The 18,330-nt window shown below is 43.0% G+C and overlaps 1 protein-coding gene across 1 annotated transcript in view; it reads right to left on the bottom strand.

Moving 5' to 3' along the window:
* Positions 1-17,354, bottom strand: part of HGFAC (HGF activator) — a 38,884-nt gene extending 21,530 nt beyond the window's left edge. Inside the window, exons 1-7 of the mRNA XM_005424747.2 lie at positions 17,100-17,354; positions 15,493-15,547; positions 13,571-13,667; positions 8,415-8,488; positions 3,972-4,097; positions 3,205-3,336; positions 1,741-1,851 (exon numbers count right to left, since the gene is read on the bottom strand). Coding sequence (XP_005424804.1) covers positions 1,741-1,851; positions 3,205-3,336; positions 3,972-4,097; positions 8,415-8,488; positions 13,571-13,667; positions 15,493-15,547; positions 17,100-17,165 — 661 coding nt within the window. The 5' untranslated portion in view covers positions 17,166-17,354. The remainder of the gene's footprint in view (positions 1-1,740; positions 1,852-3,204; positions 3,337-3,971; positions 4,098-8,414; positions 8,489-13,570; positions 13,668-15,492; positions 15,548-17,099) is intronic.
* Between the last annotated feature and the right edge of the window lie 976 nt (positions 17,355-18,330).

Genomic DNA, 18,330 nt, shown 5'->3' with positions numbered 1-18,330 from the left:
AAATATTTAAAAATCATTTCTGAATGCTCAGAGAATACAAGGCTGTAGCACTTTCACCAGAATGCCATTGCCCTGCTGTGATGATAGTAGCAGTCTATAGACCTGAAGATTAATTTATTTGCATTAATTTAGAATTACTGCATCTTGACAAAGAGTTTTTTCTTTTCTAAGACTTTTTGCAAGGCCCTGACACACAAACACAATCCTTCAGTTCCCATTCTGTGTAGGGGTGTTAGGCAGCTGAACACAGATGGATTGTAAGCATCCAAAGCCACTTGTTTAGTAAACCAAATGTTTGCTTTATTATTTTTAAGTAATCAAAGAACACCTGCTTATTTCTTGTTCTAAGGTAGTCAGAAACCTGTGTGACAGCTGTAGCACTGCCAGCCTGGTATTTATGATCCAGGCCCTGCTGGGTGGATGTCTCTGTGCACCATTGCTGCTTGGGGCAGTGGAAGCTGATAATAAAACAGGAATTGGAAAAGCAGTTTAATGTGAAAATGAGCAGAGTGCAGCCCTGCCCTGAGCTCCAGGTCACACAGTGTGTGCTGTGCAGCCCCTCACCCAGATCCCTGCAGCAGCATTCCCAAAACCTGGGACAATCTCTCCAGGGTAACTAAAGGACAGAACAACTGACCTAAAACAGAGCTCCTTTTGAAGGACTTAAAAGAGTCCCAAAGCCATTTCTCATGATTCATCAGATACCTGGTGAGTTCAGGACCAGCTCATACACTGTCCAATTTACCCACCCACTCCTGCTATTTGCTATTACAGCTGTACTGCTGGTCTCCCAAATCGATTTTTTTCCCCAGCTTAAATAGCTGGCTACATCATTTGTTAACTATCAGAGTGAAAAGAATGCCAGATATAAATTGCAGTGTTCCTTAGGTTTTTTTACCCCATCACCCATTTGGATTAAGAAAGTGCCCACCAGAGCTACTGGGCGTCATGTCCTCAGTTTTGATGAGCCATGGGATTTATGCACCCAGAAAGACACAGCCAGTGAATTGATGTGGTCACAGGATGGTGTGACTGAAGGTCTATTAAAATTTATGCCTAAAACGTGCATTTATTTAAAATGTAGCCATTGGCATAACTTGCAGATATAGCTTGCAAGCAAGATTTAACCCCTGCAGAGATGAATGTTAAGTCTTCTGGAGGAAAGTTGTATCAAAACTATGTAGCATCTAAAATGCAAAACCGGACTTACACATAGATAAAGCAGATTTCTCTGGCCCACCAGAGAAAGGAAGGGGTTTTGTATAACCTGGACTGGGCTAAATGTGTTATTAACTTAAAATGTCCAGTAACCCAAAGGGTGAGCATTTTCTCTGTCCCACAGTCATTATGTGCTACCAAAGAATGGCTGCTAGATTTTGTCAGATGTAAATCCCTGCTTTATAAGGGGATGTGTGGATCTGTAGGGAGGCAGTAGCTCTCGAGTACAACTCTGTGACTGATTCTGCAAAATAGAAGCAGGCACTTATTTTATAGGCATGTGTAATTGGATTAAAATTTCTGTTTGATTTTCTATAAAGTAAAGGGCGTGAAAAAATATTTCTAGAAGCAGAGTCTCAGCTGTGAAGTGTGTGTTATGTTTTACACTGGAGAAATACATTAAACCCTTATTCTGTGTGACTCTTCAGTCCTCAAACGCAGAATACAACAGAGCCAAACTCACCAGCCTTACACCCAGATGAAAACTCCTAATTCTGTCTGCCTGTAGGTTGTTATACTTACCAATATTGCAATATTTCCCTGCATAATTTTCTTTGCAATCACATACTATGTTCCCAGTGGAGGCAACCATCTTGCACTCTCCACCATTCATGCAAGGATCATGAACACAACCTACAAGGAAACACAACCAATGATCAAACCAAAGGTACAAATTATTCAAGAGAATTAGCCCATTTTAACTTGCTCTAGTGCATCTCCTCTGTGCATATACATTTGGGGGAAGTTTTTATTCTTTGTTTATGTCAGACCTACACTTGTGATAAATTAAAGGAAACTCTACTGATTTCTGCCCACTAAGGTCTGCCTGTTGTTTTCACTGCTATTGGATAATGTCAGCTATTGAAAGATATTAGCAGTGAACAGTAGGTAAAATGGGGGTGGTGATTATTATTACTAGTGGAGATGGTATTAACATTTCTTCCTATATAGAGGGTTCTGCCAATTCCAGACTTGCCACTGAGCTCTATTAGAATTTATAATAACATATCTAGCAGGGAGCTCAGTTAAATATTTAAGATCTGTGATTGGGAAGTATTCAGTCCTATCAAATTTCCCAACTCTCACATGGACTCTCAATGTCCTAGAAAGCCGCTGACTCTCCATACTTTAGTTTCCAATTACATAAGATGGGAATAAAAACACCTACATATTTCAAAGGGCTTTTGTGAAACTAATTTGTACTGTGACTTACTTGTGAATCTGGGCAGGGTAAAAGTTAGCCAGACTAACAGAACAGCCATACCAGAGCACATGTGGAGGTGAGGTACATGGTTTGCCTCCCAGCATCTCTCCTCCAAATGAAAGGAGCTGTGCTGGCTTCTTCAGATGGGTGACAACCCAAAGTGCATATCCTGTGCTGACTGGCCAGGGTGTTGGGCTCCTGGCAGCCCCTTAAAAAAGGAGGAGGCTTCATAATGTAAGCATTATCCCTGCCAGGAATGGGCCAAAAATCGTGGGGACTCTGGAGCCAATGCAGGCCTTATGGGATCTTGGAGGCAGGTAAAATTTACATGCTGCTAATTCAGGAGTGGGATGGACTTGGGAAGAAGCACAGAGGCAAAAAAGCAATATGAAGTGATTGTTGGTATGCAGGGTGTGCCTCTCAGGCAGGTTTTAGTTTTGGAGAAATAATTTTACCACTTCTACTATATAATCTGTATATTCTTACATGCTGCAGATCAGGGTTTCATCCCTCTCTAAGAAAACACTGAGATATGTCCCTAAAATTCATCATATGCGTATAGTTTTTTCCTCAAATGAGGATGGACACATTGAAGGGATTTCCTGGGTCAGTATAACCGCTGAGTCTTGGAAAGGAAAGCTAAAATATTGTCTTTTACAGAGGGTACATGAGCTGTAAGGGCAGCATTAGGGTATGCAACACCACTCAGGCTTCGATGCCCTCACTGTCCTTTATCCCCCCTCCATGCAGGGCTACAGCTGTGGTACAAAACAGTGCCTTACTTTTGTGTTCCACACGGCCACACTCCATCTGGCCGTGCGCACACATGCACTGCTCCACTGCTCCTCGGTGGACTCTTGACCAGCTCGCGCCCTCATCAAAGAACTCATAGAGGCTGTTGTCAAAACATTTCTCTGAAACGAAGTTTTACAAACAACACAAGCTTTCAGATGTTTTTTAGTGCAAGAAATGGTGCCACAATCTCTATTATCATTCCCCATTCATCCCTTTTTTCCTGTTGAGCAGATCCATATTTGTTGACAGTTCTTCTCAAGCTAGCCAGCCTCCATAGTGTGGAGGCACTGAGCCAGTAGAGCAGCAGCTCCAGGAACCTCAGGACAGAGGTGGCTTTCTCCTGAAGCCCTGTAGGCAGGACAGCATCACCATCCCCAGCATGTGCATGTACATAAGGAACAAGGCATCACCTGAAATTGTGCTGCTTTTTCACATCTCTGTGCATTGCCTACCAAATATTAGTAATTTCCAAACATGTAAGGGATATTTAAATCTTAAAAACAGCAAAAGAAGGGGAAGAGGTTTTTGTGTTTCCCATGCTCAGCATACTTGGATTTATAATTGCGCAGTCAAGCTATTTTCAGTTGTCCTGTCAGGAATGGATTGTCTGTCATAACCATTTGGAAATCCACCTACACAAACATTCATGCTGCAGTGGTCTCTCCCATCACAACCTTTTCATTAAGCAAACATTAATGAGCTATACTTACTATTCATATTTCATGTTGTAACACTGGTGGTAGAAGATACTTACTCAGCTGGCAGTCCTCGCCTGTGAATTCCTCAGGACAGGTACAGTGGTACATCCTGTGGCTGTGAGCGAGAGAACAGGTCCCTCCATTTTGGCAGGGGTTTTCTGCACAGTGATCCGGAGAGGCCACTAAGAAATAGTTGTTAATAAGTATGGTATAAGTCATGCTTTGTCCTTTTGGCTCCATGAACCATTTTGGTTCCATGCTCAGTGGGTTTAATACCGTCTCCTAACGTAAAACTAAGTTTGACCAACCAATTGACAGCAGGTTTGCGGAATATGGAAACACATTTATCCAGCTTTTCAAAATCACGTGGTAGATCTGAGCTGAACCTTCACGCCCCCCAAGACTAAGTCTGAAGGGGGTAGGTCCAGGCACACCTGGAGTCCCCAGAGCTGGCTCTGTGGTGAGGAAGAAGACGGGCCAGGTGCCCACAAGATGGAGCTGTGCCTTTACACTGGGCAGGGAGGAAGGCTGCAAGAGGAAGGCTGCAGGGAGGAAGGCTGCAGCGCTGCCCGGCCTCTGCCCTGCAGCCTTTGCATTGCGACATCCATCGCCGGGATCGCGCATTGCTTTCAAACTGCTCAAAGGACAGCCTTCGACAGAAGGATTTGCCATGGGATTTTGGATTGTGTCTAAAACGAATGGACAGCTGGAATCAAGAGAAAAATTACAAGGCAAACCACAAAGCACATTGTCCTGGGGTGACATGATGGTGCTTGTATCCCCATTTACACATCCAAGTAAATCACAACAAGAAAGATGAAAACTGGACCCGTCTAGCATATCTCCATTTACTAGGGAATTATCTGAATGATGGGAAAATGTGGTGGGAGAGGAGGTAGGTGCACTTGTTCAATAGAAGCGTTACTTGGCAATGTGCAGTGCTGGTCAGGCAGCGTTTCTGATCTCAGGCAGAGCCAAGGGATGTATCTCCCCTGAAGTTAACCAACAGCAAGTTTACACCTGCTCCAGAGTTGGCCCAACAGCTTGATTGCATTCAGATTTTCCTTTTTAATACTAGTCAAACTCTGCTACACCATCTCCAGGGTTACTCAATCCAGGTGCTCCTTCAGCTAGACTGTGTGTCCTGAGCATGAGATGCAACATGTAGAGGCACAGGCACACACGAGCAGGGCTGAGGTGAAGCACAAAGGCTGCATCCTGAAGTTTGCTACAGCAGGGTAAATCTGAGCTTCCCCTGCAGGGATCAAAATATTTACTTCAGAAGAGAGTGATGTAATTCCTATCAGATAGCAGGTCTGGGTGTATTCAGTGGGAGTTTCAATCCACGATAACATCAAGGGAAAGCAAGTGAAGTCAGTGACATTCCTACTCTTCCTGCTGTTGAAGGTTATGAAACTTCTAGTGCCGTAATATTTCCTCAAAGGAAAATCCTGTATTTCCTATTCCCACTACATCCAAACCATGACCTGATCTCCAAGCCATCTTCTGCTGTAACAAATGTTCAAGAAATTTTTTGTACCCTTGTTAAATCTGCAAAAAGCACTTCCGCTCATTTATTTCTTTCTCAATCTGTTCCTCACTACATCCCACCCACCACTCCAGTCTGACCTTCCAGGCATGTTCTGTGTTGCTCCACATCTTTCCTGGAGTCCAGGAACAACTTCTGCTCATAAGCAGATGGACACATCTGAGTTCCCAGTGGGGAATCCTGCCCACAATTAACTATCCTTTGACTGGGGAGTGCCAAGTCCACACTTTCTCAGCACTGTCTAAAGCATCCTCATGGATGAAACACTCCATGCTTGCTAGCTCTCATCTTGACTGCAGCTTCACCTCTCTGAATCTCTGCTGATTGAGCAGTAGCCTTGTCTCACCTTTCTGCCCATATTTCCCAGCAAAAACTTTCTGTTTCTGCCACCCACTTTCCTCAGAGCTCCTCCTGGGATGATGCCTCTTCCTCTTGCCTGCACAGCCCACACCACTCTACTATTTCTTTCCATATCAGTCCAGAGGGATCTTAAAAATACTGTCTGGCAATTTTCACCCCCATGTTTGGGTCTCCCTGGGGTTTTGGCCACTTGTCCAAGATTTCCAGACACTCAGACAAGTAGTCCTACCAGACTGCCCAAAATCTGGAAGTCCCACCTATAGGGGTATTTCACATTTATGGACATTTGTACACATATGTGAGCTATGCATGCACAGCCCACGTGTGTGCAGTACTAACAGCTCCCTCCAGCAGAAACTTCCTACCCAGGCTTCACTTCATCCTAGAGCTAAAGGCCTCTTGGTTAAACTTCCCCTTGAATTTGGCAGATGTATTTTTCTGGATCAAAGCTTCCAGCGCTTGCTTAACACTGATTTGTAAGTACCTCCAACATTTTGAAGTTGACTTGTCACATACATGTGATATTCTTGGCCTGGAGAGAGTTTGTGCTTCAGCCTTTCCTCTAAAGAAGCTCCTTCTCCATTCCAATGGATACACTGCTTACCAACCTCTTATGGCCAAAGGATACTCTCTCTCTGAAATTCAATTTTTTCTTGTTTTTCAAGGAAAAACATCCAAAAATTTAATACTTTAGTGGATTTTTTTAAAGTATTCTTTTACACATTTTAAAGATCAGCAGTGTTCAGTTTGACTGCTTATTTCTTCCACAGCAGGCAAACTTTCCTTCTTTTGCTTCAAATTCCCTTCATCCGTTATGTTACTTTTCCTTTCAACTTCATCGTAGACCTGTTCACTTTAAGGTATGGTTAATGATATCTTAAACATTTTCCAAATCCAAAACCCATGCTTGCTACTTAAAAAAAAACCCTAAGTAGACTTATGTTTATAAATAAAATAGCAGCCAAAAAACTTTTTTTTATTTTTTTCAAATTCTAAATGCTTCCAGAAATAAAGGGGTTATCTTTTATTTTGCAAGAGCCAGTGGCGATCTCTTCCAGCTACCCCATCCTTTTTTCTCTTTCCTTTCCTTTCTCACACATATAACTCTTTTTTTTTTTTTAATTTGTATTTTAAGCTCTGGGAAGCCACTGATGAATAACTAAGTGCAGCCCTCATAATCTGACTCTTGTAAGCATGAACTGCCCATAAAGTCTATGTTCATGTCTGGCACACTTGCATTACAAAGTTGTATACATTGCTGCTTGTTTTGGGGCTAGGTCACTGGCCTTTGATCTACTGTTAAACTGTTTTAAAGCCAGGCTAGAAAATAACTTAAAGTAGCTACATTTAAAAAGGTGATGCTGTGCACTGTTTAATTCTAGACTGTCAGCGTGATTCAGCTAATTTGGCTTTTCAAGTGCTCTGGTAGATTGCAATCAGCTTGGCAAAAAGACTCCTGACACAGTGGAGAGCTCCCTGAAAGGGGTTGTTGGAAAAAGCCCTTCATTTGAAAGTGGGAAGTGAATATCTAAGGCTGTTGGTCATATCCTGCAGACTGAATGTGTCTCGTTTGAAAATAGTGAGACGGCAAAAAGAGGAACATGAACAGAATTAGATGCAGATCCAAAAAAAGCCTCAGGGGCATCAAGTTTGACCAGTTCAACACCTGATTTTTCAAGCTGGTCTGTATGAAATGAGAATATATATATATATATGTACACATATACACACACACACATATATACATATATGTTCTTTATAAAATGGGATTCCCCAGCATCCAGCTCATGGAGCCAGGGATACAGAGATAAGCAAAGGCCAGTCATTGAGGGACTGCTGAGGACAGGGACGCATATTCCCAGGTGAACTTTCACCCAATGTGTCAATTAAAGTGACTTTTATATATAAAGGTGACTTTGCCACAGACCTCAACTTCCCCTTTTAGACAGACTTTCGCAATGAGGTAATTGTAGCACTGGAGTGTGGTGGCCACAGGAAGCCACAGAGCTGTTCAGCCAAGTAATCCTTTCATTCTCCCTCAGGACTCCTGCAATGAACATGTCTGGCCTCTTGTCTTCTCTGACACAGCCCAAAGCTCAAGGAAGTCTAGGTTTGAGAACTGCTCTTTCCCATGAGATCTCAAGAAAGGAAAGCTGGAAGTGATGGCTGTGTGTTGTACCGGGTGTCAAATGTTTCTGTGCCTTCTAAAGAAATTAACTGGTCAAACAGACAGAAAATGCAGTTGTGTAATTTAGGGAAAGTTAAAAGGCACATCCAAGCCATGAGGGAGGAGAAGATGATCACCTTTGTGTTTGGCTCCAGCAGGAGTTTAGATTTCCATGCTGGCATTACCATAATTTCTGTCCATGGCTTTGAGCTAGTCAACAGAGAGTGAATTAAAGACTGCGTGATATTCACAGTCTAATGCTATGGCTGTGCAGCGTCACAAAGAGATTACGGAAACAGCTGATGTGAAGGCTTGCTTCAAAATAAATACTCAAATAAAAGTTGCACTGAAGGCACTGTCCCTCCTTCCTGCAGGTGGCAAAGTAGGAGCCAGGTACCTGGAGCAGCTCAGCCATGGCCTTACCTGAGTGGTCTCTGGGCAGCAAATCACAGTGTCCCCACCTCCTGTCCCGGTCAAAGTTAGGTGTTGTTGAACACCTGAAAAGAATCAAAGGTGCAGCTTACTGCATCTTTAAACAACCTGGGTGTCTGCACTGAAACTACAGGGCCTTCACACTCTGGTGACCTGGAAATTCTTCTTTAGTTTTTTTTTCTAATTAGCATCAGTTTCATTCAAATTTTCTTAAGAGCAGAGGAAAAAATATGCTTTCTTTTGTTAAAGTTGCTCTGCTCCACTTGTCTCACATTAAAAACGTGTTAAAAATAAGATGTAAATGCAGGACCTGGGATTTTCAATGAATCCTTCAGAAAAACCCAACATTCTTCCTATTTCTGGGATTAGAAAATGAAAGACAGAAATAAAAAACAAAACCAAAGCAAACAAATAATGTCATCTTTACTTATTACAAAACAAGCAAAACAGACCCAGCCCATTTTTGATGCCTGACAGTTACTGTAATAATCTGTGGAGGCAGGAGACTGTCCACAAAGGGACTTTTCCCTGACTTTCAGTGACAAGCATATTTCATATTTCACCCTTTTCAGACTCAGTTCCTTCAAAGCATTCTTATTTTGGAACTTGCAAGATGAAATGAGGAAATAACTGACACGGTGGTGATTTCCAAAGGCACAGATAAAACCTTTCCTTCTCTGAGAGCAGGAGGCAGAGTCCTGCCCACCCTCACTGCTGGTCTGTTATCTCAGTCTGCTGTCTCGGGCTCAGAGCACTCCAAGGGGCACAGAGCTGCTATTCCTCTTCTGCAGGAGTAGATTTGGAGGCTTCCCTGAGGATACACAGGGAGCACATGACTGAACTGAGGCTGCACCTTGGAGGTCCATGTCCTGTCCCAGTGCACCATGCACCAAAACATCATAGCCAGTCATAATGCAGAATAATAGATATCAGCTACATGACATTAGAAGCCACTGGAGTTTATTTAATGTGCTTGATGATCTATTTCCATTATGCCTGGTTTTATCATTCCTTGAGCAGCTGTGTGATCAAATTTTTCACCCTAGGATGTCACAAGTTAGATTGAAATTTTATTGTAGCACACGTCTACGTTTTAACTGCCCTATTTTCCTTTTTAATTAGATGCTATGTGGTATTTAAAATGCATAATTCCTATGGAGCATCTGAATAGGCCATGTATATTAAGTTGGGTGACCTCAATTATAAAAGGTGCCCTAAAAGAGGTGCTTGGTAGTCTGGTGCAGATTAATATGGTACATGCTTAAAGAGGCTCTTCTCTCACAGGAATTAAGGCTGATGCAACTCCTGGGAGCTGATGGAAATTCCTCAAAGATCCTTCTATGGGAAGGGGATTGTGCTTTCTTTAAAGGGTGGTCTAGTATGCAAGAATGAGGATGAGAAATGAGATAAAAGAGTCCTCAGCACTGCTTGTGTCATTGTCCAGCAGCAGCCAAGTTCTAAGCAAAGAGGAATCTCAATTTTTTCCATCTTAAAAGGTTTTTTCTTGTCAGAGACCCTGACAGAGGCTTCTTCCAGCAGCTCTCCACAAACCACTGGTCCTCCCACTTGATGCTCTCCCCAGCCAGTCCTTCCCTATTGCCTTGAGTGACTACAGTGAGGTTGGTCCCCCCTTGTGATGCCAAGCTGCCTCCTTGGTGCCAAGCTTCTTGCACAGTGACATAATCCTTTTCTATTTTCCACCACAGATCTCAGTCTCTGTGAGAATCTCAGCTCATCCTCAAAGCTATTTCACTTGTCTCCCTCCTTCTCTTTTAAAAAATGTTTTGTCTGATTGGAGGCTTACCAAAAATGAAATGGTGACATTTCAGTCTTCTGGAATGTTACGTCCAGCAGCCAAACCAACCCAGTGGCCTTATTATATCTTTATGCTATTTGCAAATGCACCCACACTCAAAATTTATGGGATAGCAAATATCTTTACATCAGCTTGTCATATAAAATTGCTAATATGAAAGTGAAAACATAAGGACAGAGATACTGAACTAATTATATCAGAAAAGACCACTAGAAGGGATTGATTTAAATAACATTTCAAATCCATAGATGGTAAACAGCATGGGAATGGACAAACAAAAGATGAGGCCTAACTGGCAGGCAGGATCAGTGGAAAGTAGGCTGCTTTTCCCACCAGGAGCACAGGGAGCCCTAGCAATAGGATGTTTTGGAGAACCAGCAAAGCCCCAGGCCTGAGGCAGACGGGTGTAAGGAAAGAGCTTTGCCATCACACCTGGTGGTGTCACTATGTTTGAGACTTGGAGGTTGCCTGAGACTTTTTTAGGTGCTGTCCTGACCATGAGACATGGCTTGACAGACTTTGTCTGACAACACCAGATCAACCACTACCAGCTCCAGGAAAACTCAGAGCCTGATGGCTGACATCTCCCAGCTCAGCCCACAGATACTTCTCCTTTTCAGGGCTGTTACAAACTCCCCATCCTGTGATCCAGCTGGCCAAAAAGCTTCCTCTGCACTGTTTTCAGTCTGTGGCCAACATATCTAAAGTTATCTTCTTGTTTCCAAGGAAGATGATAAGATCATGTCCTTCCTACACAGACCCAAGCTCACTCTGGCACAGGGGCCCTGCCCCTCCAGAACTCAAGCACAGGATAAGGCTTCTGCAGGGCATGAGTCAACACCTGCCCATTTATAGCCAAAATCTCAGGCAAGGTCTGCTCCTGCCATTCCCCTAGAGCAGAATCTGAGGAACCCATCCTACCCTGGGGCACAGGGACAGGAACTGACCACAGCTTGGTCCAGTTCAGACCACCCTCTCCTTTTGCTCTCACCAGTGCTCACTGCACGCCCATTCTCTCTGTCCCTACACTGCTTTGTCTGTCTGGAGGTTCCAATGAAACTCAGAAGCAATTCCAGCTTTTTTTTTTTCTCCTCAGCACAAAAGGAAAATTTACACTATACCTTTAGCAAGATATCATGTAAGACTTAGTAATAGGCCACTAAATGGAAATTTATCTGATAAATATCTGATCTATTTATCTTATAAACAGATTATAATTAAGGGGGAAAGCAATACAGAATGCTGTTAAAGGAAGTCTGTTATTTAAATAGTGCAATTATTTTGTCTTATTTCCTGTATTTTCAAGAAATATTTATAAAGATACAACTTGTTTGTTGCTCTCAAAGCAGGGAGAGCTTTCTGTGGTCAGGAGCAGATTTATGTGGAAACACAGTATCTGTGTCATATGTAGTATGAGAAAACATAAATCTAAAGCCAATTTGAGTGGGCTTTAGCCTGCACTGTAAAGTCCTGCCTGTAGTCCTGACCCAAAGTGTGACTTGAAGACTGAGGACATGAGCTTAAACACATAAGTCAGTGCTCTCCGGGTCAGGTTTCCTGGAATTCACCCCCAAAGAAGCAGTTTGGACCCAGCCTCCCATCATCCCTTCCTAGCAGCTTGCAGGAGGCAGGAGCAGAAGGGCACGAGCCTTGCCCTCACCTGGAGCCTCCCAGGTCCCCTGGGATCAGTTATTCAGTCTAAGTCCAGCCTGGGTTGGTGCCAAGGCACACAAAAAGTGCACAGAGCAGGTTTCCCAACTGCTATTCAGGGCTCTTTTCCTGGCATCTCTGCACCTGAAGTCACACATTAAGTTGCTTTTAGCTTATGAGTGATGAGCAAACATTGGTCAGAAGGTCACCCATAGGGTGAAATGGTCTGTCAAATCCAAATAACTCCAGCTGTCCTCCTCCTTGTCTCCCTGCTTGTAAATGGCTTTTAAAAAGTCAAAAGCATAAGAGCAAGCTGTTCAAGGTCAGCTCTAAAGTGTGCTCTAACCTTGGACCACATCCATGGACAGGTTTTTCCATTTCTGTGCCCTAACTGGCTAAAAACAAATACACAGTGTCACGTATTAACAGGATCCCTCTTAAGCATTGTATGAAATTAAGTGGGTACTAAGGTCAAACTCTTTGCGGCTAAAGTTCATCAAAGACAGGATTCAAACTGGTAAATTATTCCAGTTCCCTTTCTTTAGCTAAGATGGTCTTAAATTCTTGTTTCCTGGAGGCTTTTATTAGCTGGGTTGTATCAGTGGATATTGGGGAAATTCTGAATTGGTTTCCTAGCCTGAAGCTGGGTGTCTGTTTGTGCAAACAGGTTTGTTTTGAGTTGTTTACATTACACCAGCACTTACACTTGAAACGATGTGTCATCAGAAAGACACCAACAGATCATGAAAAAATTAGACAGTCCAGTATAAAAAATGAGACTTCTGCCCTTCCTGGGCAAGTAAAATAAACTCTAAAATATCATCTCTGCCCTGAAAACAGGCAAGTGTTTGCCTTTCACATGGCTCATCTGGACATAATTTTCACATTACTGGTATCCACATATTCTCTCCTTTGTTGCCTTTGATTTTAGTTAATATATGCCTATCATAGGAGTTTGTCTGCAAAGTTTATCTTTTTTATTCAGTGCTTTAATTCAGTAGGGTTCCCACCTGACTGTTCTTACCCCAAAAATGGATCACGAACAATTCTAACGGCTTCTGCAAAAGTAAAAGAGTAACCTTTGCCCAAAAGAAGGCAAAATGGCCTTAAACACACTAGTAGAATAAATCATTAACCAACAAACAGGACTAATACCTCATTTCTTAGTACTGCACTGTCCAAAGGGGTTCTGGTGCCAGTCTGGATAGAAATTAGAGAGATGGGGGTGGGGAGAAAACAGCTTTCCTCAAAACTCAGATGGTCTCTGCTGCAGTACAAGTACAGCCTGCACAAATCAAACAGTCCCCTAACCAAGTGTCCTCTCTTGCAGGTCTCGGTGTCTCCTTTCTCCCTCAGCAGAGGGTCTCTCCCAGGCTCATTCTGTCAGTCCTGCTGTTTCTGTACAAGCTCTTGTCACCCATATAAATTGCAGTTCCAGTAGGCAGGCCAGCAAGGAAGCATTTCTGCAGTTCCTGAGCCTCCTGTGGCCGTGGAAACCCAGTGCCAGGGCTCCCTTCCCCCTGAGCACGCCCTGACCCGAGGGCCACGGCCATCAGCAGCAGAACTGCACCTTGGGCACAACATCCAGCTCATGGTAATTACTCCAAAAGCAAGATTAAAGCACTAAAAGGATGACATTTCATTTGAGTGCTGTTTTAATTTATGAGCAATGTCAACTCACCATTTCTTTCTGGAAAATAAATTTGATAAACACGTGTGATAAAACCTTCCGCCAAACCGGAAAGGGAATTTGCATAAATGTCCATCCTCTGTAAACACTGAAATATAAATATAAAAAACTCATAACGTAGCTGAAAACCAAACCACAAATTATATGATATACTATTATATGAAATTATGAAGATAGATATCTGCAACTTTTTCAGCTGTACTCTGGACTCTGTGTCTCTGCAATGTCTAGTGCATAAGAAGAAGCTTAAAATCTTACATAATGACTGAATCAACAAAGATTAATGGACTCTGCAGTGGAACAAAGATCTCAGATCATTTCAGTTCAAAATATACTGCCACTTCTGGTACAGCAAATGCCAATTATATTCATTAATTGCAATTATAATTTCTAATTATGTAGTATTGTAATTGCATATTAAAATAATTTCTGAAGTTGTATCCTTCCAGGCTCTATATCACATTGTAGTATCTATATAAAATAATTAAGGAACCAGACAGTACAAACTGAAATAGAAACAGTCAGGAGGAAAAAGCTTTTAAAGGTTAGGGATAGAGAGAGAATTTTGATCATAACACCTTCCCTTTGGGATAAGCAGATTCCTTACAAGTGAGGAGAAACTGATGGGACCAGTGTCTAAAAAGGGCAAGTTTTATATTTGCCACATCAGTGATGGCAATCTAAGGAAATGTGGTGGGAGTTTAAGGAAGGCTAGTGGGAGTCTATCAGGAAAAAATCCTTCAAGATGAGGCTTGATAATGAGAGAGCCTGAAGACAAAAAAGACAATGAAAAACTGTCAGAGCTTATTTAACCATTAAACTAAAAGTAATCTGTTTTGAAATCCCAAATCTGAATGGGAAGCCAACCAGTGCCATAAGAGAGAAATGGGGCATTCAACCAAACTGGCAGCACAGCACATTTCCACTTCTCAGAGACAATGTGTGACTGCCCCTTGTCCTGAACTTACCCCTCCCCTGATGGCTGGGGCTCCTGCACACTCTCACAATATCTGTTAACTCCCATCAGCCCAGACATCTCAAAGAGCTGCTAAGGTCAGTTATTGGCATTACAGAAAAAATAACCTATCCCTGTGGTCCAACCCCTTGTTAATCAGCTGGGATTATGGTCACTCCATCTGCCCTAACTGCCTCCTTCTCTATCAACGCGAAATAGCCACTGCCATCCCCTTGTCAACCCCAGTTTTCATTCTCTGAACTAATTAAGCAAATGTTACAAATAGCAACTTTCTCTGTCTGATACCTTCCAGTACAACAGGCAGGAGAGTTGTGAAAATACATCCCCATTCAGAAAATATAGTGCATCCCAAAGGCCACTGAAGACTGTTATAACCTCTAAAGCCCAATGGCCCAATGCATGTAATCTTTAACAACAAAAGCACAGGACAATAAAAGCTTTAAAAATTGAAATTGCACCACTCTCCCACAGCCAGGATGTCTGATCATTGGGGTGCCACTAGAACAAATGCAAACCAGAAAGCTGCATGCAACTGAAACCCTTCTCCCACAGAGAGATCAAGGGCCAGGGTAGAATCTGAACCTGTACATACAAAGAGTTAATGTGCTTGAAAGTTACAGGGCAGCTGCAGCTCTGATTAAAGGCTGTTGCGCATCTTCAGCTTTATATTATTGTGAAATAATATAAAGTCATGCCAGCTCAGACAACTCAAATCCCATCAGCACCTTCCCATTAATCTGCACCTGAAGGAAAATTACCTGAGATTCCTGAGCTAATCTCAAATTCCCCTTTAAACAGAAGTTAATATTGGCATAACCATTCTATAATCCTTATTCATGTTGAAACAAAGACAGGCTTCCTACCAGCTTGCACAGCATGGATACAGACAGGCAGACCATTCTTACTGTCATGAAACCTACTGGATTTGACTTGGTACCTTGTGGGTGAGGGAAGCCATGCCTTGAGCCTCTCCCTGCCCCAGATCTGTAGTGCTGCAAAGAGAAAGAGAGAATGTGGTTTGGAGACACAAATTCACTCTGGCAACCATACTACTGGTAAAAACCTACTTTCCAGGGTGCCCTGAACTTGTGCTTCTCCCAATGCTTCTGAGAAAATCTTATTATTTGCTTTTGATTTTTGGTGGGGCATAGTCTGATGAAAGAGGGTAGATACATGTTGACTCTTGAAAGTGCCAGCTAAACCAGGAAAACCCAGCACAACACAACAAAGGCCAAAGCTCTGCTCCATTTTATCTTTCTATTGCCAAGGGACACATCTCCTATTTCTCTCAGCAGGAAGAATACATGCATTCTAGGACTGGTTCACAGTTACAAATAATATCCCAACATTTGCCTTTTCCTGCTATTTAACTGTATCTCCCCAGGGCATTAGTAACAAAAGCAACTTCTAACTGTATTTGGGTTTGCCAATCAGCAAGCAAAGAGCACTAGGCTGAGCTGATTTCAAGCCACAGGAAATAATAAAAAGAGAATAATACACATAAAGTGCTGCTGCCACCAAAGGTGCCGGCAATTGAACTAAAGCAAAAAAAATATATCACAAAAGCAGTCAAAGAAGCACACATTATGAACATAGAACTGGACAGGGGACATAAAAGTGAGGGCTAAGAAAAAGCTGTTGCTAAGATATATAGAGAAGGCTTGAACAGTTCTGAGGAAAGAACAGTTTTTGCCCCTACACAGACTCTGCCACCACCAAGCAAGGGCTCTAACCAGGGATGATCTTTATCTTGAACATGAGCATTCCTCTCTGCTCCCTCATGTAATATCTGAGGACATACTTTTGTAATTCACTGAGATAGTTAGGATTATAGCACCATCCAAGTATATCTGAGCTAGTTTTAACCCTGCTAGAGAAATAAGGCTGATCTTAAGGCCCCAGTGCTGACCATAAGGCAGCAGTGAACTGAATACCCTGCTAGCCCATGGTAGATGCCAGGCTGTGGTGGGGTTTAAGCAAACTAGCAAATTCAAACCACAGCCTGCTCAGCAACGCTTCATGTGCTTGGCAGACATAGCCCCAAAAAAGACACAAGATACATAATGCAAACTACCAAGGGGTTTGGCATGGAAACAAGTCTGAAAAGAAGAAGCTAGCCACCTAAGCTGGCCTGCTCAGTTACAGACAGCAGTAGTGTCTGGCAGTGGAGCACTCTCCCTCCATGCTACTGCAGGTACCTGCTTGTGTCAGCACATTTCTGAGATATATTTTGAAAGGATTTCCATTTTTGTGGTCCTTCCTCCCTTCCCGTTCCTCCTCCATAGAAAGGCATGGATGTAAGCAAATGCTTCAAACAGAGAAAGGTGTAGCACCAGCTGTCCCACAGTCCGCCCTCTAAGTGAGCACTTATAAACTTCTTATAAACTGTCAGCCTTCATGTGGCTCATCCCTGCTGTGTGTTCCCTTTGGATCTCCCTTTCTCTGGGTCTGTTCAGTGGCTTCACTCATCCAGCCCCAGGGCAGCCTGGTCCTGCCAGGTATCCCACAGCTGATCCATCACTCAGAAAGAGAAGAATCACTTACCATCCTTGCACAGTCACTGCTCAGACTCAGAGCCAAGACAACAGTGAGAGGAGCACAGACTTTCATCCTTGCTCTCCTCTCATGAAGGTTTTGCCGGGCAGAGGAAAACGTCCAGGGCTGGGCTGAAGCAGGAGGGTGAATCAGGAACAAGCTTTCACAAGGGACTGTGATTTCCTTGACTTTCAGGTATTTTAGTTTTCTAAGTGAGCAGAGCTGTTATCATTGTTAATCATTAATGTCTTTGGGAGTAGAAGGGAATGCCCCATAGGGAGAGACTCTCCCTAACCACCAGGAGTGAAGAGTCTACAAAGTGCCTGACCCTTGGAGATGGTCCCTGGTGTAATCAGCAAGCACTGAAGGACAACTCCAGAGAAGCTGATCCAATGTCATAACTAGAGCTGATTTATCATCTGGATGTTTCCCTTCTTTCTCTTGAGGAGCTGATTAAAAGCACAATATAGCAACAGCAAGGAGCTCCAAGCAAGCCCACTCAGGAGATGGCATCACATTGCAAAATATGGACCAGATCAATGCCAGTACCAAGGATTACTCATTAACAGATGGTTACCTGCCCAGCTGTGACTTGTAACAGCAGCCATCCAGCAACAGACTGGGAAAGTTAAAAGAAAGAAAATACACATTACTCTGATAACACATTTTGTGTACCAAAAAGCTCCCTTCTGCCACCAGCTGAGCAAAGCCATCTCTGTTTTGTAAGTGCCTGTCTGAGATAGCTGCACTGCAGAATCATTTCTCCTACAGATGCAGAGGGTATTGCTAAAACTGAGATTTCACCAGAGCAGTCTATTTCAGCCCCACCTTGCCCCACAACCAAAATCCACAGGTTTGGCTGGTACAACAGTGTCTGTGCTCGAGGCTTTTGCCATGTCCTGTCAATGAGGGACCACACCTCCTCACACCCAAAATCCCCAGAGCCACAACAACAGAAAGAATACCATAGTCCTTGCTTAAGTTGTGTGCTGCCCTTTGAAGTTTCACCAGCACAGCTATGGAAGAGATATGATTATTTTTAATTTTTTTGACCCAACAAAGCCACAGCAGTAGGGCCCAGTGGTGAAGCAGAGCTATCCCTGCACAGTTTTGACATGATGGTTTATCATGGTGCAGGGAATTTACACACTGCTCTGCCTTTCATCACAGTAATAGCTCCTGTTAGTTCAACTAGGCCTATATAGGTTTATGGAATAAACTTTGCTACTGTGAGCAAGGC

Source organism: Geospiza fortis, unplaced genomic scaffold (genome assembly GCF_000277835.1).
Source record: "Geospiza fortis unplaced genomic scaffold, GeoFor_1.0 scaffold147, whole genome shotgun sequence".
Lineage (NCBI taxonomy): Eukaryota > Metazoa > Chordata > Aves > Passeriformes > Thraupidae > Geospiza > Geospiza fortis.
The sequence above is the reverse complement of the archived record's forward strand: the minus strand, read 5'-3'. Positions and strand labels throughout refer to the sequence as shown.